The sequence below is a fragment of the Apis florea genome, unplaced genomic scaffold (genome assembly GCF_048593485.1).
Source record: "Apis florea isolate Af1SG1 unplaced genomic scaffold, ASM4859348v1 contig_2492_pilon, whole genome shotgun sequence".
NCBI classification, from domain to species: Eukaryota; Metazoa; Arthropoda; class Insecta; order Hymenoptera; family Apidae; genus Apis; species Apis florea.
This window is the reverse complement of record NW_028256593.1, coordinates 366,611-393,973: the sequence shown is the minus strand read 5'-3', so window position 1 is coordinate 393,973 and position 27,363 is coordinate 366,611. Positions and strand designations below refer to the sequence as shown.

General features: G+C 26.2%; 2 protein-coding genes, 1 long non-coding RNA gene and 1 other non-coding gene across 6 annotated transcripts; 2 read left to right on the top strand and 2 right to left on the bottom strand.

Annotated features, from left to right (window-relative positions):
* Positions 1-99: 99 nt before the first annotated feature.
* On the bottom strand, positions 100-19,494 carry LOC100868084 (uncharacterized; the record flags this gene model as incomplete). Its single annotated transcript, XM_086905646.1, has 13 exons — positions 100-433; positions 509-894; positions 1,917-2,090; positions 2,160-2,354; positions 2,830-4,629; positions 4,861-5,296; positions 5,355-5,810; positions 5,881-6,093; positions 6,168-6,536; positions 7,947-8,280; positions 14,840-14,980; positions 16,799-16,896; positions 19,372-19,494. Coding segments are annotated over 13 exons (4,815 nt in total), but the record flags the coding sequence as incomplete, so codon positions are not given.
* LOC116414292 (uncharacterized) lies at positions 10,521-12,830 on the top strand. Its single transcript, XR_015291475.1, has 3 exons — positions 10,521-10,576; positions 10,989-11,123; positions 12,448-12,830. It is a non-coding gene; the product is annotated as an uncharacterized LOC116414292 (long non-coding RNA).
* TRNAC-GCA (transfer RNA cysteine (anticodon GCA)) lies at positions 16,019-16,090 on the bottom strand. Its single transcript has one exon. It is a non-coding gene; the product is annotated as a tRNA-Cys (tRNA).
* Positions 19,495-22,211: 2,717 nt separating the features above from the next.
* On the top strand, positions 22,212-26,927 carry LOC100867846 (uncharacterized). Of its 3 annotated transcripts, none has more exons than XM_086905851.1 (5): positions 22,212-22,762; positions 23,110-23,531; positions 24,051-24,378; positions 24,443-25,045; positions 25,128-26,927. In XM_086905851.1, exons 2-5 carry the CDS (start codon positions 23,143-23,145, stop codon positions 26,661-26,663), a joined length of 2,856 nt encoding a protein of 951 aa, XP_086761977.1. In that variant the 5' UTR covers positions 22,212-22,762; positions 23,110-23,142; the 3' UTR covers positions 26,664-26,927. The 3 variants fall into 3 exon arrangements, with proteins under 3 accessions (XP_086761977.1, XP_086761978.1, XP_086761979.1); XM_086905852.1 differs by lacking the exon at positions 22,212-22,762 and adding an exon at positions 23,631-23,724 and having other exon boundaries at positions 23,300-23,531; XM_086905853.1 differs by lacking the exons at positions 22,212-22,762; positions 23,110-23,531 and adding an exon at positions 23,583-23,724.
* The last annotated feature ends 436 nt before the right edge of the window (positions 26,928-27,363 follow it).

The window sequence follows — 27,363 nt, the reverse complement described above, 5'->3', positions numbered from 1 at the left end:
ATTTTTTTCTGGTTCTTACATATATATATATATATATATACATACATATATATGCATATACATTAAAAACATTCAGTCTCATAATAAAAAACAATTCCATTTGGTGTTAAATTATATCTCATCGTAATTCATATTTTTTTCATGATTATACATATATAGGCAGTGTTATATTCCAGCAATTCTTAGAAATTCAAAATTAAAGTATCATTGAAAACAATTTTGTCTCCATAAAAATATTTTTTATCTGACTAGATGATCTTGATATTCTTGATGTATTCACAATTTAATAGTGAATTCTTAACATATAAAGGATCCATTTTGACAGGAGACATTGGACTGAAAATTATGTTTCAAAGTGTTTATAAATACTGGTCACATATGTCATAACTTGTTGCCAATCTGGTCGTTCTAATTGACACATTTCTCCTATATTCTATGAATGAAAGAATGTTTTAGTTATTTATTCTTTTATTCAAAAATATATAAATTTATAATTATTATAACTTACCAATGTAGTAGGTATTCCAACGCTCTCCGCCGCGGAGAAAGCAATAGAAAAATTTCTTCTTTTTTCTACTGGTGTTAATGTGTCATATGGTACTTTATGTGGAAGATAGGAATGAAGAATAGCGCAAAAAGCCAGACCGTCGTTCCATGAGCTACTAAAATTCGTAATATCTATATTTCGATAACCCATGGTTTTGTTCTGACACCATTTAAGCAATGCATTGCGTTTCGAGCCTCCGTTTTTTATTAAACCACAAAGAGGATCTTTACGTTCCGATAAGTCCGTTACGCTGTTACGACGTACGAAGTCAATGGCCTTCGCATTTAGTGCAGCAGATTCTAATAATTCGCCAGAGCTCAATACCACGGGTACTGTTGCCTTTGTTTCTGTAATTATTAAAAATTAAAAGAATTCATAATTTTATTTTAGCAATATTAGAAAATATATATTTAAATATTATTTTTATTAATTTATTAACATGAAATTATTAAAATGATGATTAAATATAATCAAAATTAAAATTTATTCTTATTTTTAACACGTTCGTCGTCCAGCGTGATTTCGTTGAGTTCCTCACGGGGCCCAAATGTTACTGTCGGAAGGCCGTAAGAACGTAAACAGAGCGATAAACAGAAATAGTTTTAATATTTTTATTTTATATATTTTAATATAAAATTTAGTTGGGATATATTTATATATATTAGTTCTTAGTCTTCATTAACTAATTTTGTAATATTGATTCTGAATTAGTTGTTTTCAGTGCCTCTACTTCTACTTCTTCGCTCCCTATTTCGTTCGTTTTCAAAGTCAATTTTAAATATTTTGATGAATATACGCCTCTAATTGGCAACTTAAACTCAGTTCTATATTATCAATGGTAATAACACCCTCCTATTAACATACACTATATAATTTTAGATTTAAAATTGTATAAAAATGCAGAATGATTCGCTAACAAATCATATTTGTTCCTCTTTTCTATTTCTATTATTCTTAAATTTTAAATTCTGTGATTCCAAAATATATTTTATATTTATATTTCAATGCTTATTCCATTAAATTTCTTTTAAAATTCCGCTTTAACTTCCGCTTTTGCATTCATATGTCGCCATATAATCGCTGCCCTATATTTTATTATTATACATATATTTACATTAATAAATATATGTATAAATATATATATATTTATATTAGTAAATATATGTATAATATAATTATATATAATATAATATAACATTCTAGAGGACTCTTCTTATTTGATTGATAACTTTCTTAAATATAAATACAAATATAAATGGTTAAAATCTTATTTTTTTTGAAGAAGAAAGCGTCACCCATATATGGGTGACGTGGCGACGAACGTGTTAAATATATTATTCGTGATTAAATATTTATTTTATATAATTACCTGATAATGGTTTTCTAGTAATTGTGGTTTGGGTTTTATTATTATTCGTCGAGTTAGTCGTGCAAATAAGATTATTGATTTGCTGTTGTTCTCGAAGTGGAGCTTTTAATGTCATTATGTCATTCGTTCCAATGGAATTAAGCGAAGACGTAGAACTACTACGACTCCCAGGGCCTATATACAAAATTATCATATTATAAAATCACACAGGATTATATTATAAAAATTCCATTTACATTATACCTGCTTTTGCTTGTTTCGTAGCATTTTCAATGCTTTCTATCAAACACTTTACAGATAGCCTTGAATCTTGACGAGAAATATTAGCTTTTCGACGTGCAGCAATCTCCTGTTGAACACTCGTCAACACACAATGTTGGGTTTCAGTTGGTGTACTTGCTGGTCTTTGTTGTGATTGTTGAATTACTTTTTGATTAGCTGAACAACAAAAATAAACTATACTTACACATATATTAGAAGCAAAATTATATAACAAAAAAAAAGCAATAAGCACTATGTTTACATTTAAAAGAAAGCACATAAATAACAAAAAATTTCTAGAAAATATTTCAGTTATCTTTCAATTTGCAATTATAAAACTACAATTGTATTTACATTTATCATTTCTATCATATTACAAAATACTTTTATTATACAAAAAACAAAAAACAAAAAAATTTCAGAATACAGACAAAATGTAAGGATCATACAAAAAAAACTAATTTAATAATTAATTTAAAGAATATGAAAGATGAAGAAGTTTTAAAGAAATACATTTGAGACTAACGAGAAAGGTATATTTACTGGTATTTAATACATTTATTCATTAGAATAAAAAACCAGGACAGACAATGGGGATTTGAATTCTGCAAGTACAAGCATTCACGTTTTCACACTACTATTAGCGACTTACGGTCGCATATTGTACCTATTTGTCGGCTTGGTTTCAGTTCCACATCTTCTATGATCGTCTCAAATTTTTCTCTTAAAGATGAAGTCCTTCCTATTAGAGATTTATTCTTGAACGCTAAATCGTTATTATTTTGGTTTATTTTCGAATCTGAGTTTAAATTGGAACTCTCATTTTTTATTTTTTTTTTATATATAATTACAGAATTATTTATATTAATTTCTGCATTTGATTCAGATTGAGATAAATTCATATTTAAGAATTTCATACGTTTTAATCTATTTATTTCGCATAGCGATAAATTTTTTTCAGTCTCTCGTAATTCATTATCGAGTCTCACTGTTTCAATAGTTTTCTGCATTAAGGTAGAATCTAATTCTGCAGTAGTTTTGTTTGAATATGATGTTATAAGTTTCCTTAATGCAAACTGTGAATTGAAAAGTGGACTATCTAAAGATCTAGATATATTTTCCAAAGGAGAGAGAATAGAATATGTATTATATTTTTCTCTTTTTATATCTTTTTCTTTTTTAAGATTTAAGGAATCTAAATCTTTCGATTTTTGATATAAGTAAGGCTCAATTGGAAAATTTTTTGATTCTACAGATACTGAATCATTGATATCTTTATTGCATATTGCACTTTCAATATCATAATTATTACAAGGTATAGATTCCTCTTTTTGTCTTATTTTTCTTATATTTTCATTACTTAAATTATCAGAATAAGTTTGTAAATTCAAATTATCTAGAGAAGTAGAAAAAATTCGATTTTTCAAAGTGGAAGTGAAAAATTTTTGTTTATAAGTAGTATCTAAAAGAGAATCAACAATTTCACTATTAGTTTTAGACTCATTTTTTTTCAGAAATAATTTACGCTTTTTATCTAAAAAACAATTATTTTTATGTTCTTCTAATTTTTTAAATTCAGAACCTTGCACGAGAAAAGCATTTTCTTTATTTCTTGAATCGGACGCAAGTCCATTTTCTATTTTAGATTCGTTTAAATGTTGATATTCTTGGGTATTAGTTATTTTAAAATTATTTATATTTATTGAATTATTGTTTGTTTGAGTGCTTTCTTGCAATATTTTTCTCATGTCTGGATCTACCTCAAATTTTAAATCATTCATTGCATTCTCTATACCGGAATATATGTAATTTTTAGGAACGAAAAATCGACTATTAGAGATTTCAATACCATAAGAATCTGTTCCGACATTTTGAATACCTTTTATGTTTTTTAATAAAGATGATTTTATAGTTTCATTTTCCTTTGAAACTGATATACTTGGTATGTAAAATTTTGAATAGTCTTCGGTAAAATCGAAATATTTACTTGATTTATTTTTTTTGGAAGTTTCTATATCTATATCTATTTTTCTATCAAAATCATCACATTCTATTGAAGATTGTTTTTTAGCATTAGCAAAATATTGATTTTCAAAATCATTAGATTCCAATAAATTATTTTTTATTTCAAAATTATGCTTAATTTCTTCTTCAAAAAATTTATCATTTAATTCAGATTGTTTAGGATATGAAACTTCATTATTTTCAAATTCAGTATCTTTATGAACAATCAATGAACTTAAGTTTTTCAAATCGTTAATATTCAAGTCCTCTTTATTACTTGAATTTGTTTCTGTTATTATTTTAAAATGATCAGATTTTAAAGTTTCTTTCTTGGACTCATACTTCTTCTTTATAATGGTACGGCCACGTTTTAAGATATTACCACTAGGCTTGCGAGAATTTCCAGTAATGTTACCAAAACTTTTACATTGAGATATTGTAAGGCTGCCTGATATCCGAATGAAATTGAAAAAAAAGAAACACAAATAACATGCATTGAATTAATCACTATATTCCTGGTTTTTTTATTGTTTGTTCGAAACTTATAAAAGCATATAATATAAATTTTATTTCCCTATTATATTATGATAATTATAATTATATCTTTTTTTAACAGTATATTACAAATAACAATATATAAAATAAAAATTTTAGAAATTTCAAAAATTTACTTACTTACCTTTATTTAGCTTATCAAGTTGTGCTTCTAATGCTCTTAGTTTATCTCTCTGTGCTTTATTCTCCATTACAACTCGCTCTAACTCACTTTGTGCCTCCGTTTTAAAATCGTTTGCGACACGAACGGTCATCAAGAGATCTGTCTGAAACTGTTCCCATTCAGTAATCTCTTCTTGTCTCAACTTACGTTCTTCAGTCAAAGCACGCTCTAATTCATACTGGCGCGACTGAACATCGCGTTCCCTTCTTTGAGCTTCATTTAATGCGGCCTTTAATTCTCTTTTATCTTCCAAATGCCTTTGACACTGTGCCTGCAATTCTGCTAAGGAATCTCTCACAAGTTGTAGTTCTGTACTCACAGACAATCTTTCGTCCTTCAATTGATCCAATCTATATTCCAGATCATCAATGGCTGATTTAGCATTATTACGCGCTACCTAAAATATATTAAATTTATTTTTATGATTATATATGTATTTCTTTTATTGAACATACTTTGTATTCTTCTTGAAGTTGTGAATATTGATCTCTAAGACGATCATGATCGCAATGCGAACGCGCTAATTGCTCTTGCAAGGCTGCCGCTTGCGTTTCTAAGGTATCTTTTTCTCTTCTAGCAGCATCTAAAAGTTCATCTGCTTCACTTTTATTCTCCACTTGTCTCGATTGTTCTAATTCTTCAATCTTCGCTCGGGCATTTTCTAATAGTGTAGTTAACCTGCTGATTTCTATATTCCGATTTGCTCCTTCTTGTCTAGCTTCTGTTAATTCCATATCTAGTTGCTTTCTTTCAATATTTGCTGTTTCCACTGAGGATTCTAACAGATGGACACATTTTGTTAATCGTTCTGTTTCTGTGGCATTAATTTCTGCAGCAGCTCGAAGACTTTTTAATTCGGATATTAATTCTTCTTGTTTTTGTAGCAAGGATTCTCGTTCTTCTTGTGCACTCTGCAATTAGTTAATTTAAAAAATGATTGGATGTCATAATTTAATGCTTTAAAATTAAGAGAGTGTTTACTTTTAGAAGATCTACTAATTTCTGTTCTCGTTCTGTATTATATCCTTTGGAAGATTCCTGAGGTTGCTCTTCTCTTAATAATAGACCTTGCAATGTATCAACCTTGGAACGAGAGTCTTCAAGTTTTTCTGTTTGTCTACATAATGATTCTAACAACACATCTTTTTCCTCTGTTAATCTTTCATTGTCAGCTTGTAGTTCTGTAAGCTGAGCCTACAAATTAAGAGAATTTTATTGGGTAACAATTATATACTATTGTTTAAATTTATAACTTTATAATTACATACTTGTAAATCACTTAATTCTTGAATTGTTGCTTGTAACTCCTCATTTGTTGAATAATGAGTTTCTTCCATTTGCAAAATTCTATCTTGTAGACATGCAACAGAAACTTCTGATACAGAACTAGAAGAATGTTTATCCCAATCTGGGGTAGTACATTGAGCATTATCTTGGGATATAGTTGTAACCGATATGGATCCTTCATCTTGAGGAATCGCTATTGATGCTGGTGCAGAATTGTGTAATCTTGAGGCATCCAAAAGTAATTGTTGTTTCTCTGAATCTGATAAAGGAGAATGAGCTACATCTCTAAGTCTTGCTCGAAGAGTTTCATTTTCTTCAGTAAGACGTTCTAACTCCAAACTATGCTGTTCCTATAATTAATAAAAATAAAATAAATGAAATCTTTTATTAATTAAAAAATTTTAAGAGTATGTATTAAAAATAGAAATAAAATCATTGTAAAGTGTACTATTTTTATAACATTTTCTATTGCCATTTTCTATTATTAAAACTAATAAAAATGTTTATATTTTTTCTCTCGATTTCTTTGCTGTTTTATTTACATTAAAAACATGATGTCAGACGCTTACATAAATCAGAATATGGTGATCAATTGTATTCTAATTACTCGAACCGAGTAGCACGAAGAAATACAATATGTCTAGTAGTATAATATATTGTGATGATATTGAGAATACTATAAATTTTTAATTCAAGGTGAACGATTTTTTCTTATGATCCCTGATTATACGAATAAATCTTTATTTTAGGTTAAGTTCACGAACGTTCGATCAAACATCTCACAATTTTTTAAATGATTGTTAATTATTTATGATTCGTTGTATAAACAATTTATAAAACGAAGTGTCTCTTGTCTTTTACCATAGATGAAGAGAAACAACGTTTTTTCATAGCGTTCGCGGTCGATTCACTTCACAAGTTTTCTTCCTTTGTAAACATCCTCATATTTTACGCCCTCTGGTTATTTTTAAATAGGCGGGATATTTTATAAAATTATTTATAAAATGACAATGTAATTCATAAAAAATTAATTTTCATTTTTTTTATAGATTATTTGTAATTCAATGAATTTAATAAACATACAAGTATATTTAAATGCGTTTTGGTTACCATCATTTGTTAAATTAAATTATAAGATTAACTTTATTGATTGCATAATATCTGTTTTTTAATATCAAAAAATTTAATCAGAGAGAAAAAAATTATCTATTTTTAATTATTGCTAATATCGATAAATAAAATCAATCTCCTTTATCGTATAAAAAATGTCTTTGAAATTTATTTCTTTATATAATAATTTAACATGAATAATAAAATGAGAGAAGTAAATTTATAACTATATTAAATAATTTTATACATAAAAAAAAATTGAAAATAAAGAGAGCAAAAAAGATCGAATTGAAAACAAATGATGTAAATAGTAATGAGCACAATATATACATATCTTTTTTTGATTTAATTTTATTTGATCTTATTAAAATTCTTATTAAAATTTTTTCAAATTATAAATATATTTTAAAATCTGAAATTATCACTATTTTTAAAATTACTTAATGGAAATAACATATATATTATATTATATAATATATAAATGTTTTATATATTAAATATAAATATTATATATTGAATATCTTTTATGAAAATAGTTATAATATAATAAGATTAATTTAAAATTAATTAAAAATATTTACATAAATTATTTAAAAAAAAATAGACTTAAAATTTTTTATAGGCATTGAAACATAATATTGAAACATTACCTTGAGAGAGGCAAGCTCGGCACGAAGTTCAAGAAGATTTTGAGCATCGCAAGACGCTTCCCGTAAACTTGATTCGAGTCGGATTTGTTCCTTGCGTAACACTTCAATCTCCCGTTCAAGATCCTGCATCCTGGACCCTTTGTTGGGTCCCTTAGGATTATAACTACTCTTAGCGTTTCCTTTAGCTCCTTCTTTACCGAGGGAGTCCCAATTGTCTGCTGATGAATTCTCGTTCTTCGCCTCGAGTGAGGAGGCGCTTGGCGCCTGACGCAGCGAAATCTGTTGCTGTTGCTGTTGCTGCTGTTGCGACTGCGTCGGCGGTTGTTGTTGGCCTCTGCGAAACAGCGATCTGAACTTCATCATGGTCGCTCTTCACACTTCACTGGGCATTCAATTGAAATTGAAAAATCATTATTCCCGAAAACGCGAAGATTTATCGTTTCATTTTTCCAATCGACAATATAGTTTGAAATTATTTAATTTATAAATAAGTTATATTGCATAAATTCACTGGGTAAAATTATTTAGTTTCATAAAACTGAACGAAAATCTTCACTGTGTTCCATTTCATATGTACTTCATATATAATTTCAACAAAATCTTAATCAATAAAAATTTCATTTTTAAAACTATTCCCCTTTCACAAAGTCAAACTTCGTTATCGACAAATATATAAACACAATCTAGTTTTTCTATAATCATTGCTTTTAACAAACACAGCATTAAATTTCATTCATATAATTTTCCACTTTTTATAGGATACTATAGATATAGATATTTATACACTACACTATGAATAAGAATTTTAAAAAATTATAATTTAATTATAATTATAGTTTTTTTATAAAGAAAGCATAAAAAATTTCTTGTAAAGAGAACACACTGTACGTATGTGTTACTTTCACTAGGTAGAACATTTCAAGTTTAATTAAAATATTTCAATAAAAATTTTCAACTTCTTCTTTCTCGAACGGATTTTCTCGATCATGTCATCTGAAGTTAAGGTTACACGACGAAAAATAATCGGTTTCCTGCAGCGTGTGACACAAGCTCAAAGAGAAATTTGAAGATTTGTACAGAATTATTCAACCTCGAACTACTTTTAGAGATCCTTGTTCATGAATGTATACGAATTCCAACAAAATACGTATAGGTTCACTTAGATTACAACCTCCGATGACGACCACTTGTTGCATCAACCGGCTGAATTCTGTGGCGCGAGTGTGTTTTCTCTCGATGTTTATGCGAGAAATATATTTGCATCCTTGATCATGGAATTTATAAGATTGACTCTTTCCAAATGAATTCTTGATGAAGTAAAGCGTTGTATTATTATTCAAACTCATCAGTGGTCACATTGATAAAACTCTAATCATCGATAATTGAGCCTTCCAAAGATTAATCATTAATTTCTAAATTCAGAATTTGAACAAAATGTAAATAACACTTTTCTTTAATAATAATTTTTTTTCAAAAAATAAAGAAAAACGATACACTCCCACCCACTGTACATCAAACACTGAATACGAGATTCGACGAATCGACGACCAAGCTTGCCGGGAAAAGTCTGATTATTGGAAGAGTGGGAGAAAGTGGTAGTGGTAGTGGTACTTAGAAATGAAGGTGGGAGAAATAACGGGTGTCCTATTTACATTGTCAGAGTAAGATAGGAACTTTACCAAAACAATACAATACAATAGAACACCCGTATTTCTCCCACTTCCATTTCTAAGTGCCATCACCACTATTAATTTCTCCCACTTTTTCAATGGTTAGACTTTCCCGACAATTCTTCTGTTGACGATTCGATTGACTCGACTTATATTCTCACCACAATGATTTGTCCCATTACAGGTTTCAACCATTTTGCCGAACAAAGGACTTGAAAATCTCAGTTTAGATATTAAATACACAGAAAATTATGATATAATAATAATAATGCTACTCTTTTTGAGATCCACTGTTCATATAGATATAAAATATTTTTCTATACAAGAAAAAATCAAAAACCAAATAAATAAAATCTTATTTTTATCTATGAATCTTAATCAGTTTATCAGAGAAGGAACATGATATTTATTTTATAAATAAAGTATACAAAATATCGATGCAACAAGAATATAAGCAAGTGAAATTTTAATTACGCAAAATTTAAATTTCTTGTAAGAAGAAAGAAAAATTTAATTTAATTTTTAACTTATATAGTAAGTTATTTAAAAAAATATATCAAATAGTAATGTACGATAATTTTTTAAAAAATTAAAAAATTTATATAGTCATATATAATAGTACAAATTTACATATTTTCTAGAAAAAATCATATTTAATTAACCAGCTCAAAAATAGGATTAGGAATTATTTAGTTTCTTATTAGATTTTTTCAATAAAGATCTACAATCCCGAAAAATGAAGAAACAGAAATAATTGATAGGATTTAAGACAGTCCGCGTCAATTCTTTGGGAACGAATAAGTATGTAAGTATGTTTACTTACATATATACTATATATACCGTCAAAGATAGGCGAGTACAGAGGGGCGAGGAAGAAGAGGTAGAAACTGCTTAAAGAGGCCACGGAATCTGCAGACGTCGTCTCACCATCAACCAGTTTTCTCATACGGTCGACATATGGTATGTACCCGGTGGTCTAAACTTCTTTAGAATTAATATACGAGTTAAATTCATGATACAAAATCTGCTTCTTAATGCAAAATCGATTACTATATAATATAATATTGCCTATCGTTTTAAAAATTAATTACTACATATTATAGATTGAGGTAAATTAATATAGTAAATTTGGATAAACTAAAAATTAAATTCAATTCTTAATCTTAGATTAAAATTAAAATATAATTTTTAAAATGTAATTTTTTAAAAAATATTTCAAATAATTTGAAATTTTTTAATTAATATGAATGTTTAAAAGTCAATATTAAAAAAATAGAAATACGAATTATAAATTATTTATATATATATTTAAATATATTCAATATAAAAAAAATATATTCTCGAAATTAAATTTTGTTTCCTTTAATTTTAGATATTATCTAAAATTAATAAAATAAAATGATTATTCAGAACGCAAAAAGCTAAATCAATTTATTTCCATGGCACTATCAAACCAATGACTTGACTCTAGTGATTGTAATCTGATCGGAGTCGATTTCATGGCAAGGTAAATAATGTGTACAAAATGCACACGTTGAACGTGTCATAAACGCATTTGTGAAGTATGCCCATTATAGACTTATGTATGCTACATTTTTGCAATGCGTACATATGTTCCATCACGAAACCGATATTCGCATATTTCTATTAAATTTAGTTAGCGGAAATATGTTCTCGTTGAAAATATCTTTGCATATATAAGTGAAGCATCGAGGCTATCGAAAACGATTTGAAAAAACAAATATCTAAATAATTATGTTATATAAATATATAAATCTATGTGATTATTATAATATTTGGAAAGTATTTGGCTGATGTTCATTAACATTAATCAAAAAGAAAAAAAAGTCAAGATTGATTTAACATAATTTGTTAATATATATTAATAATATAACATTTATTATATATTTCAAAAGTTTCAAAAATGAATAATTCGATTCGCTTTTTTTCCTTCTGCATTTATAAAAAATTTTGAAAAATTCAATAAGAATTAATTAAACTCTTTTTTTTTTTTTTTAAAGAAAGAAACTTAACTTATAATTTATGTTTTATCTAATCAATATATTTTAACGCTATTTTATAAATTTATTATAATATATATTTAATATTTAATTATAATTATGTCTTATGTCTTTAATGAAATTATTTATTGTCTTTAATGAAAATTTCTTTATAAAATTAAAAATGAAAAAAAAACTCTGAGTATTTTACTAATAAATATCTCAGTAATCGATCGGTTTAATATATATTTAATACACACACAAGCGCGCGTGGACACACTTACAACAATATGTTTAGAACAACGTATAATTACTTTTAGAGAAGATTAATATTGATTAAGCGTACAAAAATGGACATCTTAGTAATATTAATGGAATAATGTCTGCCACGATGTAGACACGTTGACTTGTTGATGCTTAAACGGATCACGCATTATTCATTCCTCGATTAGTATTCTATACAATGTTTCTATGCAACATTTTACGTCAGTGCGTTCCTTCAGACTCAATGCTCAGAAGATTGATTAAACATTTGTTATTTCAATTCTTAAATTCTTGAATTTTTCAATTCTCTATCTCTATTAATAATTAATTTCGTATAATTAATTTTGTATAATTAATTTTCTAATTGAATTTTTTTACTCTAATTTAAGAAAAAAAATTTATACCAGTTTACTTTTTGAATCAACATATTAAAATAGAGCGAAACATAAGCCAGCAGGTTGCATGATAAACGAGATCAAGGTTGATGCAGTATGCTTTCCCTGAATCACCCTGACCAATCCAACCAACATATATATAAATTTTGATTGCAAATTGTCACGTCCAAAGGAATACGCTTGATGTTATGGCCTTATCTGCACATCAAGGAGACCAAAGAAAGATATTATTATTGCCAGGTGTAAGAGATATGTTCACATTGTAATGGAATTATACAAAAATGTCTGAATTGATGATGATAGCGATTTGAGAGCGAATTTTCGCGATAATTCTCTTTTTCTTGGCAAAAAATAAGAAAAAATAAAGATTACAATGAATTGAAATAGAAAAATAATGATGATCAACTCTCAAAATAAATGACGGAAAAAAAATATATTATATATATTTTTGTTATTTTTGTGACTAAGATACGATTGATATAAACATTTATATCCAAAGTAAACAATAATAGTTGCAATGCAAATATTGAATAAACATTGATTATAAAACTGAAATCTGTTTTGTTTTTCATTTAATTCAAATTCGAAATTCTTTTTTTAGAAGTAATAAACGATTACTGAGAATAAATAAAGATGCTTAGTTAATTTCTCTAATTCTTTGATTAACTTACATTGACGTCATTCCGTTGCTCGTTTTCTCCCAATTGACTTTATCTTTATACAAAGACCTTTAAAGTATCTTGTTGAGCAACTATATTGTAGAATCTAGTGATTCCGTCTATAATTTATTTGTCTTTTAGAAATATTTGTTATAAATATTTTGTTAAATGTATAAAAAAGAAATCTTATCTTCTAGTTATATCAAATAAAAAAAAGAAATATTTTAAAATATTAGTAATAAAATTTAATTTGTAACAATAAAAATTCACTTTGAAGATTTTGTAAAAATATAAGAATTCTTCAATTTTTTTCAGATATTAAACATAGTAAATATAATTTTTATATGTGTATGAATCTATTCTTTATAGATTATATTATGATTTAAATCCATCGTTAACGTATTCACTTGGCTGAACACCATTCTACGATGGATCGCCATAAATACAAAGCATCGGATTGAAACGAGTCACTGACTTTTGATTTATTGGGTATCTAGGTCGTACAATGTTAATATCCAGTACCAGTACTCTTATTGTCATAATCGTTGATTTGTTAAGTAGACTCCATTTTCCTATATTTTTCTTTCTAACATTATATTAATTAAACAACGACAAGAAGCAAATATTATCGTTAATTGACTCTAATATTTTCCATGATATGTTATTCACAAACTTGTATTTTCTAATAAATAGATATAGATTCTTCAGAAATTACAGGAAAAATAAATAACTTGATGTAATGGGAGCTTGATTTATGGTCACTTGAAATTGGATTGGATCAGTTAATGAATTAGAATGGACTCGTTACATATGAAACATTATGATTCAATGGGAAATGTTAGAAGAAAAAAACATATAATATATATTAATTTGATAAAGAAAAAATGTTATCATATGGTACTATAAGAAGATTTAATTATAAAGAATATAAATAATATTGATTAATTAATTATAAATAGCCAATAGAAGACTCATAAGAAAATGATATCATTATTATAACAGTTGTTATCAATTGAGCATTTCATTTGAACAGATCATCGATTTGAAGTTGTTTAATGAAAGCATTAGTATAATTAGTATAATAAGGAGTTATTTTTTTTTTAATAATTGGATATTCAATTTCGTTATTTTTTTATATTTTTTCGAGGTTATACGAAATGATTTTTAAAGAATACTTTTGGTTATTCTAGCGGAGATGGCGACTTCAGTCAGGGAAAGGGAAGTAAACTATAATCGGTACAAAAAAAAATTTTTTTAAAATTCGTTTCTTTAATTGCTACAGCTACTGCATGCAACAATCAATCAATAACAATCAACTCTAATAATAGGAGAAAATATATAATCTTAGATATTTACATTTCTAATTCATGCAAACTAAATACTTTTAGAAAACGCAATATATGATTTTTACATTTGATTACTTTACTATAAATTTTTATAAAAAAAATTCATTATATAAAAGCATTAACAATAATTTAATAAATGACAAAAGAATATAGAATTCTCAATTTTTTATTAGAAAATTGTAAATTCGATTTTCTTATTTTTTCTTTTTATATATATATATTACATATTTATAAAGAGATGTTCATCAAATATGATATTTGATATGATATACATATGATGTCTATATATATATATATATATATATATATATATTTAGATGAATATATCTAAATCTTATGATATTGAAAAATCATTGAAATAAGAGACATACAAAGATAAATCTATTAGCAAAATAATATTATTTTTTTTTCTAAAAGTTTTGCTTTTTTCCTCTTTTCTAAAAGAAAGGAGTTTGCTACATATACTAACAAATGTGTCACATGGTTTAAAATATATCGTTATGCGAGATACATAATATGGCAATTCAAAGATCGAGAACTCAATTAATTTAAAACTTACTTGTGTCGCTCCTGTAATTTCGTCTCGTATCTGATAGTACGCTCGACTTTTCTGGTCGTTGGCCGTTTTGGGCTGAAAAACGATGTAACTATGTCCCGTTTTTTGCTTGTACTAGACGATAGCTTTAAGTCAGATTTCGATCTGAAATTCCCAATAAGAATTTTAATCGATCAAAACAACTGTAAAAATTCATAAAATTGAAAAAACAAAGTTTAAAATTTTTATTTAGTATAAAGTTTAATAGTATAAAGATAATAATTGATTAAGATAATGTTTTGCACTAACAAAATTTTTATAAATAATTAATAATCACATAATATTATTGAATTTTGTAAATAATTATAAGACGTTTATTCATATTAAATGAATAATAAAAAATTATGTAACATGTGAGTACATAAAACATTCTCATCTGTAGCATTGCGAATTCATGCAACAAACTTAATTATTAATTTATAATGATAAAACTCCATTTATTTTTTCATTTTTCATTTTAATCTTTCAAAAAAAAATTCTTTCATTGAAAAACTTTTTAATTATTTGCTTATATATTAGATTAGCATGTTATAATATAATATATGTTAGAATTACAAATGATCCATGATCAAAACATATATCATTTTAGGTATTTTATTAATTTTTTATATTATTTCTTATGTATGTTATTTCATTGATTTTCTTATGTTACTGATTATGATTAAATAGAATTTATTATTAAATTAATTTAATAAATTGATCATTCTTAGCTATAATATGTTTTTAAAAAAAAGCTTTAAAAACTTAAATAGATTTAAAGTTAATAATGAAATGCAAATTAAGATGTGATCAATTAAGTGATCAATTTTATCGTTGAATACTAATCAATGTCTTCATTTAATATATTTATTAGGAACAATAATATAATATATAAAATTAATTTCATTTTGTCTTAACTTGGTTAAAAGATATTAATGTTATAATACAATTGTAACAGAAAAAAAAGAATTTTGTTACTACTTTTTATAAAATATTCTTATATTTTTGCATATGCATTGGTATATATATATATATATATATATATGTATATAATTTATAATAAATAATTATTTTTTTTAATTACATTTCACTTATTTTAAATTTAGAATAATAATTTTTATGTTACTTTATAAAAAAAAATTTTTATCAATAAGAAAAAAAATTAGGGGACACCCGGGTTTGAACCGGGGACCTCTCGATCTGCAGTCGAATGCTCTACCACTGAGCTATATCCCCTTTTGCTATCTTCAGTTTTTTAAAATGGTATTATAAACACTCTAATAATATATTTATAAATTATATCCTCTCGATAGATTTAAATTAAAATTAATTATAAAAATATTTAAAATACTTAAAATAATTGTAAAGATTACTCAATTAAAATTTATTTATTTAAAGTTAATATTTTAATAGTAATCGTTTAATAATGATATAGCGATAACATTTTTGAAAAAAATAATAAAACAATTTCTCAGATAGACAGAACAATGTCTATTAAAAAAATCTAAATATTATGATTATGATAATGAATCTGTCTTCAGTTATTGGAATGTCAAATGTTTATTATATATATTAACCAAAAAATTATGTCAATTTTTTGGCCATTAACACCATCTATACGTCACATTTTCATCTACTACTATTATCGACTATATTATCACTATTACCACTATATCGATAATATAGAAATCTTTAAAATTAAATTACTGATCTTTTTAATCAAATTATAAAATTATAAAAAATTTAGAAATAAATATATAATTTATTTCATAATAATTATATAATAGATTTAATATACAATAGATATAAATTCAATTTATATAAACATTAAATGAAGAAACAAAAGCAAATTTCAAATATATTTCTCTTTTTTTTATAACTCTTAATATTAACATTAACGAAAAATTCTTTAATCTATTTTTAATATGAAATTTTTATATTCACCGAGTTTTCGTGGACTTGTTCGTGACTGATATAGAAGTGACTGTTGCCCGTTTAAACGGTGCTCGCCTTCCTGAACCCACGGACATTCCGCTTCGAGCCTATAACAAATTATTAATACAATATTTAATTAGTATAATTCAAATAATATTTAATTATATATTATTTCCTTATATGACATAAATTAGTCTTAAAATAATCTGTTCATATTTATGCATGAGAATACATGTGAATATATCTGAATTAATAATACAGGTGTAGCGTTGAAACCGCAAAGTGTAACATCCTTGACGAGATATCTTCTCTTACGAACACGAATTTGATCTGTTCGCGTGTGGATATGTATTAATAGTGGTTACTAACGAAACGTGTGCTAAATAATAATAGAAATGAAGGACATTCGAAAATGCAAAATGCAAAAATGCAAATAAATGCATGATCTAGAAATATCTTGGGAAGGACAGAATCTATCAGTGATTTTCCTTAAATTTTGCAATAGAACAAAGCATACCGTATTTCCTCCTAGAGCATCCAGTAATTGGCGAAACATTTTTAGAAAATCTGAAATTAATATATAATCTCTTTGATGTAAAAAATCTCGATTTATTAATTAGTTCAAAATTTTCACTGAAATCACAAACTTTTTAATCTATAACGCGTTATTCAGAGAATATTTTTCACTGAAATTATTCCGTGTCATTCCCGTATATATAGAAAATTCAATAGAATTCGAGGTAACATGATAAGAAATAAAGTAATCACGATAAATCGAGAAATATCTATAGATATATATATATGTATTCATCAAGATATCTACGATAATATATCTTCGAATATTTATATATTAAATTTCTGAATTTAATAAAATATTGTGTAAAAATTATTTATTTTATTGATTAATTTATTTCATAATTTGGAAATTTGTTTACATTTAAGTTTTTTGATAATCTCAATAAATATTCAATTTTATAATAAAAAAGATTATCAAAATTTTATAAATTTGAGAATGTAATTATAAATATATGTATATATATATATATTGATAAATAAAAAATTTTTATTATAGATTAAATATAAATGAATGAGTATTAAAAAATTATTTATAATTAAATAGTAACTTGTAAGTGTATTAATAAAATTTACCGGATTTTCAGTGAATATGTATACTAAAGAGAACTTCGATCAAAAGGATACACATCTGTATATGTAGCTATAAAGGTTCATCGAACTTCGTTGTGCATACGGGTTCTCGGCCAATAATAAAGATGCATGCACAGTACGTAACTACGTTTTCTACATACGTACATAAGTATTATCCCGTACTCGTGGCCTACGCGAAATGGGCGCACATACTAAATTCGCGATACACACGCAATTGTTATTCATTCTTTTATTAAAATTCTATTATTAAAATAATTTATGAATTTTTCTAGATTTTTATTTTTTTGATATAATATTATATAATTTATTTTTAATTAATAATTTAATATTCTTATGATAGTATTATGTAACTTAATCTAATAAATAAAAAATAACTTTAAAAAGTTATAAAAATCATTGGATTTTTATGTATAAAAACCAATCAGAATAAATATAGAGAAATAATTGTTTGATAGAATAATGTGTGTTACAAAATCTATTGATCCATAAGACATAAATGTGTAATTAATCTGATGTCGCGTAATTCTATTAAATTAGAATTTCTGTAGAACGAATTATTACTACTGTTTATGAGATAAATGATTATTATGTAATTGGTAAATTATGAAATTTATTGTATGAATGATTGAATATTGATATATAATCTAATAGTTTGAATCTACAAATTCAATCAATGATTTATCTGCACATATTTTGATTGTGGACTAATATAGCCAAATCTTTACATTGTTACGTGAGAATCTTTGACATTGATTTTTTCGAAATCAGAAAGATGTTTAACGTAAAAATTAATAAAATTTTATAATATATTTATATGGATTATATGGATTTATTATATTAAATATTGAAAAGAGTTATTAGCTTTGAAATGGATACATGAAACAATTAGTAATTATATAAAAGTAAATTAAAGATTATTTAAGATTCACTAAAATTTAATTGAATTCTGTAAATTGAATTGTAAGAGTTAAACTAATAAACAAAAACAAAAGATGGGGGATATATAGAATATCCTGATATAAATATCCATCAATAATTCCATAGAATCTGAACGTTTTTCCGTATGTATTTTGCCGTAAGGTGTGGCGGTGATTGGCTTGTTTCCTCGGCCTACACTTTGTCAACGGGAGCAACAGCTTCGACGGTACCGAAGAGAACACCAGACAACCCACACACATAACACCCGCGTAAACGATTCAACGGGTCGCGTGGTAACCTTTATTATCTCCTGTCTTTCCTTTTGAACGCTCTCTAAACGGACTACAAAAACTATCTCGTGTAACCATACATACACATAACATTTCTATTAAAGCTACTATTTAATCTAATTCTGAAAATCATGTTAATTTTCATCAAAATTCTCACATTTTTTTATGTATATAAAATTCTAATGTGACACAACCTCATTATCGCACCTGTACATAGATATCCAATTTTATGATTCGATGATTATAGCTAGTAGCAATATCAACTATAAATAAATGTCCAGTGCGGCGAAGGAACGAACCGACCGAGAAAAATGAAAATCGAAACGATCCGCGTTATTCGGCAGTTCAATTCGAACTGGCTACATCCATGCCATTCCTTCCACATTATTCTGCTGCTGACCTCTCTTGTTTCCCTCTCTCTCATTCTTCGGTTCGTCCCTTCGCTCAGCATCATTACAAGTTGCATATTTGCTATATAAATCAGTTGATTTTTGTAATTTTTCTTCTTTTGTAATTAATTACTTTTAGATAAAATAAAGAATATATAGAAAATAGTTGAGACGTTTCTATTGAAAAAGAATATTTTAAATAGTTAATAGTACATAATAATTTTCGGCAATATTATTGTTGCTTATGAAATATATATGCTTTTTTGAATCAAATAATTCTTATAATAATATTATATAATATTTTGTTTAAATTAAAATTAAGTAATTATTTTTATAACTTCAAATATATAGATATATTTTAAACATGCAAGATTCAATGGTCTTATTTATCCATTTTTTGATTGATCACAATACATCAGTAAAAAAATTTTCGTTTCTTTATGATATTTTCAGAATTTTATGATGAAAAAAAGTCATATATATGTTTTTATCCCATTAGAAGATAGTTCAATAGAATGCAAACATGATCAGTTGTTATATTAGCTTGCTCAGCCTTGGTGCACGCAAACTAGGTGACCTTCTGACCTAATCGCTGTTAATTTCATTTTCTACGCATGTGCATTAGGTAACAAGAGAATCCCTTTGCACATGATAGAAACTAGTTGCGCAGAATATTTTCTAGGAAAACTCCTGTCGTGCTCCAAATACCTATTCGCTTCTACTCACCTGGCGAGATTACAGTTCGTGACGTCTCACGTAGATCTAACCATAGATCGCAAAATTGGGATCCAGTCTTGTTGTAATCCATTTTTCGCTTAATTTTCGCAGGTTTTCTCTTATTATGTTTGATTGAAATTTCGCCTTTTGATTATTACCTACAAGTAATTTTTCTGTCAAATATTTTTATTTTGGATGCACTCTAAAAGTTAGGTTAGTAAACATTAGTTCAAATTATAAAATAAATCGAATCAATTGTTACAATTAATAAAGGGCAAGATGTTATCTCATGATTTATAAAATATTTAGAAGTAATTCCAACTAATTACATAAATAATTAACATATAAATAATTAACTAATGGAAGAATTATGGCAATTAGAAAAATTAAAATTACTTATCGGATTCTATTGCGTTAATATATTTAAACTGTATTATCAATTGAACATTATAAAAAACTAATTACTTATTATACACAATATTCTTATATTTCTTTTTGAAACACAATTTACTAATAAGAGACAAATTCTACGAATAAGATGTGAATAAATGTGAAACTGCATGCGCCACGAACGACAGCTTGCAAGAGACTGCCGGTTACAATGACGATATACAGTCTTCAACTTAGATGGATTAGATGGACAGACAATATAACAATGATCACCAATTATTTACATTATTGCGCAAAAATGAATCCACAGATATATTATTTTAAAGATAATCATACAAAAAATAATAAAATGTCATTTTTTAATCTTTCTTATATTTTAAATAATTAATATTAATTATATTATATATTATATGTAATAATTAATCTTTGAAAATTATTTAATTAATACAGTTTTTTCATTTTGTTTATTTTTTATAAAATATTTTAAATTACTGAAGAAATATTTTAATATCTGCATATATCACATTAACATTATTATATACTACTCTATAAAAACTACTTTATAATAAATAGAGTAGATAAAAGAATTAATCTTTAATTGATGATAAATTTGTTATGTACATAACTGCAAGGGTGGATTAATTTATCCTTAAATAAAAATTTATCTTTTTGTTGTATTGTATTAAATATGTTTATATTTTTATATTTATTTTATAATTAATAATATCTAAAAAAATCAATACCTCGTTGAAATTAAACTGTTTGAAATAATTGCTTCAAGATGAATTAGGGAACTAACACTTTTGATTATTTATTTAAACTAGATGATCCGAACATATGGCAATCGTAGTTGAGTTAGATAAGATATATGAAGAATAATGCATCGCTTAATTTATTCGGTAAAATTGGATCATACATTATCACCATGATTGTGTCAAAACTATAAATTTAAGATACCTCTTCTAATAATAATATATTCTATTAATTCTAAAGAAGTTAAAGAAAAATTAAATATATAACACAACAACGAATTATCATAAAAAATTTTTGCTTTCGTGTCACGATATAATGAAAATTAATTAAATTATTATCTGAATCAATTAACAAAATTAGCTAAGTATTATTATTATTATTATGAGAATTAATTAGAGTAATTATATTAGAGCGGTTAAATTCTTTAAAAAAATCTTTCTAATTAATATATATATATATATATTGATGCAAAATATATTCAATTTATATCTAATGCAAATAAGTAAAAATAATGGCTATCAAATTGCATTAACGTTTCCGGCAACTTCCTTAAATCTTAACCCAGACCTTGCTACTAATTTGATCAATAGAATTATATTCATAAAGATATAGCTGCAGCTGTAAGTACGCGTCATACTTTGGCAAATGCATCATAGTAAAGGCTAGTTTTTCTGCCAAACTAGAGCAGCGTATGCTAAAGATAGGTCGGGGATCGGCGTATGTACCTACAATCGGTGCGGACGACAAGGACAACCTTGGCCTTAGAAGTTTATATAATGAGGAAGCACGAGAATCACGAGCTCAGTCGCGTTGTTTCGTTTCGATCCACCGATTCGTTACCTGTTTAAGTTTTTTCCATCAGATGCGTTCATGATGCATAATTATTTCCATTTATAAATAACTATTTATATTTTTTTCAATGCTGAAATTCATTCCAATCAATCAATTACGATAATAAAACAGTGATTCTCTAGCAAAAATTGATGTCTTATTGATATTAATTGTAATTCAAAATAAATATTCCCATTTCATTATATATTGATATAATTCCATATATTATTAGAAAATAGTTGAAGATAAAGATTAATGAAAATAATTTTGAATAGCTTGTTAATTACCATTCCATATTTTTAATGTGGATTACAACAACCAAAAGATGTTTTGCATTGCAAAATTTCAGTGTTTGAAATAATGATAAACAGAAGAAGATTATTTCATTAGTGAATCGTGCACTAAACGGATAATTCGAGAGAAAATAAGGATATAATATTTGAAGAATATTTAAAAGTGAAACGTTGGAAACAATTGAAACGAGAAGAATGCGACTGGATTGTCTAAACGTAACCATGGTAAGTAGGCGGCAATGATACTTCCGGTGTGCAAAGTAAAAATAAGTTTTTGATGTTTGAAAAATATAATATTATGAAATAATTGATAATAAGAAATTAAATTTAAAATTTTTAACATTATATGATTTTAAACTTAAAAATAGAAATTTAAAAACAAAACAAATTTAATAATCTAAATAAATTTATAATTTAAGATGATCAATAGACAATATGAATTATTGTAATTATAATTACAATATGAATTGGATCCTTTTTGTTTTAATATGACAGATCTAAATCTCAAAACTTGTATTACTATTTCTGGACAACGATGTCGATTCTTGATTAAAATGAAAATATATGTTCAGGTGACACGACAAGTCTAGAATTGGAAAGAGAAGATGTATTTGATTTTACTCTGGGCGTTGGTCGCCCTAATTGGGCACGTAGAGTGTAAATGCAGTCTAGCACCGATTGTAAATGATGAACGGTTGATCGCCTACGTTTGCACTCATGGCGACCTGAATGACCTCGATGAAGTTTCTAGCGAGACAGATTGGATTGAGTTCACGGTATCCCGTATTCATCTTATATCGGACAATGCGTTCTGGCGCTTCAAAAATCTCAGAAGACTTTCTTTTTACAATTGTCATATCAACTTCATCGGTCCTAATGCTTTTTCTGGCTTAAATAGGCTAGAATGGTTAATATTCCATGGGACCAAGATTCATATAATTAAAACCGATTGGTTCCGTCCTTTGACAAACTTGAGGAAACTTATTTTGGATAGGTAAAATACATTTACCCTTATGTTTATTCTATAAACAATGAGATTCAATATTATCTATTGAATTAGTACAATTAACTTTCAATAACCCGATATGCTAAGGACTTCGACGATGCCGAATCATCAAGTACTACATTGGATTATTTAACTTAACTATTCTTAGGATCTATTTTAACTTCATGGATTAAAATTCAAGGTATAGTTAGTTATAAAAACGATACTGATTATATAAAAAGAATTCGGTAATCTGATCTAATTTAAAATCTGATCTAAAATAAATTTATATATATAATAACAAAATAATATATACTAATATATAGTATAAATTGTAAATATAATCAAAATCTGAAAAGACATTCAAGAAAAGCATTGTAGGCTGAATTATTTACAACATATAGAAATATAGCATTTCCTTTTTTGTCAAACGTTAGCGTCCTTGTTGACATTATTGCTAATTTATTATTACGTAAAAATGATAATAGAATTCATAATTATTGCAAGACACGTCGGAATTGTTTACAGATGTGGCTTAGTGCATATCGAGTCTGATGTATTCCGTATGCTGCCCAGATTAGAAGTTCTAGGCTTGCGCGATAACGATCTTAACTGCTTACCGATCGAGGAACTATCTTACCTGCAAAATCTCAAGACCGTACGTATTGATGGAAATCCCTGGCTGTGCGAGTGTCAAGAAAAATTGAATAAATATTTCCGATCTCGATCCATCGTCCAAGAAGTGGAATGTTTGAGACAAATTAACATTTGTAGAAAATATCAATGTATGACATCCATTGGAGTTCCGATTCTTTCTTCTATTCCGATTACACAACAGTTCCACAACTTTAATAAGGTAGATATATGTAATAAGTAGATATCAATATGCAATAATAACGAAAAATGATTTTTTATTACAGGAACATATGATGATTCATAGAAATGAATTTCAAACAAATGTGCTCACTTCTTTAAATAGACTTCCAGATAAAACTACATGGATACAAATTTCTGGCTTGATAATAGATACGTTGCCAAAATATATTTTTTTCAGATTTGGAAATAGTTTAAAAAGCTTGGATTTGAATGACTGTCGGATTAATATGATCGAAAACGAAGCTTTTGCAGGTTTACATAAATTACAACGGCTTTCTTTGATTGGTAATCGATTACCTGTTTTGAATACCAATTGGTTTCGAGATCTTACCAATCTTCAACAATTAATTTTGCAACGAAATGAAATAGAACAAATAGAAAGAACCGCTTTATGGCATGTGAGAGATACTTTACGATATCTCGATATTCGAGACAATTTATTTCAATGTATAGCCATTGAAGAATTGACTGAATTGAAAAAACTAGAGAAATTGGATGCTATGGGTAATCCCTGGCTCTGTAGCTGTCGAAAGAATCTCCAAAATTTTCTTATTCAAAAAAACATTGGTTTCGAAATCAATACGGGTCGATGTAACGAGAATGAAAACGAAATTTTAGATAACAACAGCAATTGGCGTCAACAACAGGTATTATATTTCTGTTAACTTATTCAATTTAAAATTTTAACAAACAAATTTTAACAAAAATGACTTTTTTTCATATACATAGACAATTGTCCAAAATACTTCGATCACTACTGGAAAAATACACTGGACTTCCTTTGAAGATAGCATTAAACAAACAAATATATCGATATTAAAACCATCTCTTTTATCTCCTCCACCAGAAATTCATATAGTCACATCGCAACCTCCTATTTATACAGGTACGTGCTATCCAGAAAAAACTGATGAAAAATCTAGATCGATTTACACTTGTCGAGGTATTACATCTATTGAAGAATTGAATCTGATACCTTCAACAACACACACAATTCGAGTTATTTTATCTAACATCAAGAAACTTCGTGAAAATATTTTCACACGCTTCGATGGTTATTTATCAAGATTGGAATTTCGAGACTGTGGTATTGAAAGAATCGAACCACGCGCCTTTTCTAATCTTCATAATTTAGAATACCTGTCTCTTCGAAATAATCAACTTGAATCTATAAATGCAGATATGGTTCAGGGTATTTACAATCTAAGATATTTAGATGTATCTCACAATAATATATATCGAATTACAAATGATGTCTTTGATCAACTGCCATATCTTATTAATCTAGACATATCTGAAAACAATATAAACTGTATCGGTGTTGAATATATGGCCCATAAATTACGTTATTTATCGTTTATGGATGTTTCTAATAATCCTTGGAGTTGTCTATGTGGTACCAAATTAGCAGAATTTTTAAATGTACGTGGTATAAAATACGATAAAACATTATTACTGTTGAAAGAAGATTGTTATTCCTCATCTAGAATTGATATTACTACCAACCCATCAATTCTAGTGACAACTAATATTCCTCTTTGGAATGAAACTATTGAAGGATCCTGTACGATTCATGAAGATACAACAGGAATTCGATACCGATGTATAGGTGGTAATTTGTTGTTATTGCAATCAATACCATCAGAGGTCACTGCAATCGAATTTAATGAGGGACATTTACCACAATTACCTTTAGAATCTTTTTCAAAATTTATAAATTTGCGAGAACTCGTTATCAGAAATTCTGGATTAACAATAATAGAGCATGGTGCATTTAATAATTTAAATAATTTGAACAATTTAACTATTCAGGATAATCCTCTGGAAATGATAGAATCTTCTTGGTTTAATCTAGGAAATTTGGAAAGATTAGATTTACGCGGTAATTCAATTAAGTATATCGAATCTGGATCATTTCGCTATCTGAATCAATTAATATATTTAAATCTAGAAGGGAATGATTTAAAATGTATTTTTACCAGTGATTTGAATGATATGCCTAATATATATATTATTGAATTTTCTGGAAATCCATTGAAATGGAGATGTAGAGTTGAATTGGAACAGTTTTTAGAGGCTCGAAAAATTAAATTTATAAAAATTGAGAATTCTTGCGAAGGTAAAAAATTGGTGAGGAATCTTCTGTTGCAAAATAAAAGTGATGGATCTTTTGATTGTCCATCCGAATGTTCGGCAGCCATTAACATTAATCGATATTTATCTATTTTATTTATATTATCAGTATTAATAACACTAATCTATTAAAAAAATATTAAAATCGATATTTAAATATAGTACAACGATCTATTCATTTGTTGTAAAATATATTTTGCACACTGTTGTCAAATAATTGAAATGTTTAAATGTACCTGTTGTTATTTTTTTCTTAATTAATCTTAATTAATAATTTATATTAAAATATATATTAAAAGAATATGATAAAATTCTGTAACACAATGTTTTATAAATATAATGCAAAGATAAATGATTTAATAATTATTAATAAAGAACTATCAAGGATAAAAAAAAGTATATTTAATTATTGTATATTTTTTAAACTTATAATATTCTATATTCTATTTTATAAATATATTTTTCTCTGTTTTCATAAAAAATTAGTATAAATTTAATTTATAATATAAATATATTTATTGGAAAGTGTTTATTAAAAAAATGCTTTAACGTGAAATGTTTTTTATATTTTAAAAATAATTACTACGTAACAATTATTATATCCAATAATTATAATATAATACTATTTCATAGATATATAAAAAAAGAACAAAAGCAACTATACATATAATATTAGAGATTATGATTTTAAAAATATATTAAAATATACATAAATATATATAATGTGATATATAAATATATATAAATGTATATAAATTATAAATATAAATTATAAATAAATAATATATAAAAAATTGTTATTTCTGAAAATAGAAATATTTAGCGTGCTATT

What these genes read in the sequence shown, in the direction of transcription:
- LOC100867846 (XM_086905851.1), top strand. Translation starts at nt 23,143, where the DNA reads ATGTATTTGATTTTACTCTGGGCGTTGGTCGCCCTAATTGGGCACGTA. An exon ending in AGTTCCACAACTTTAATAAG is followed by an intron (nt 24,379 to 24,442) that starts GTAGATATATGT and finishes TTTTTATTACAG; the next exon opens with GAACATATGATGATTCATAG. An exon ending in GCAATTGGCGTCAACAACAG is followed by an intron (nt 25,046 to 25,127) that starts GTATTATATTTC and finishes TCATATACATAG; the next exon opens with ACAATTGTCCAAAATACTTC.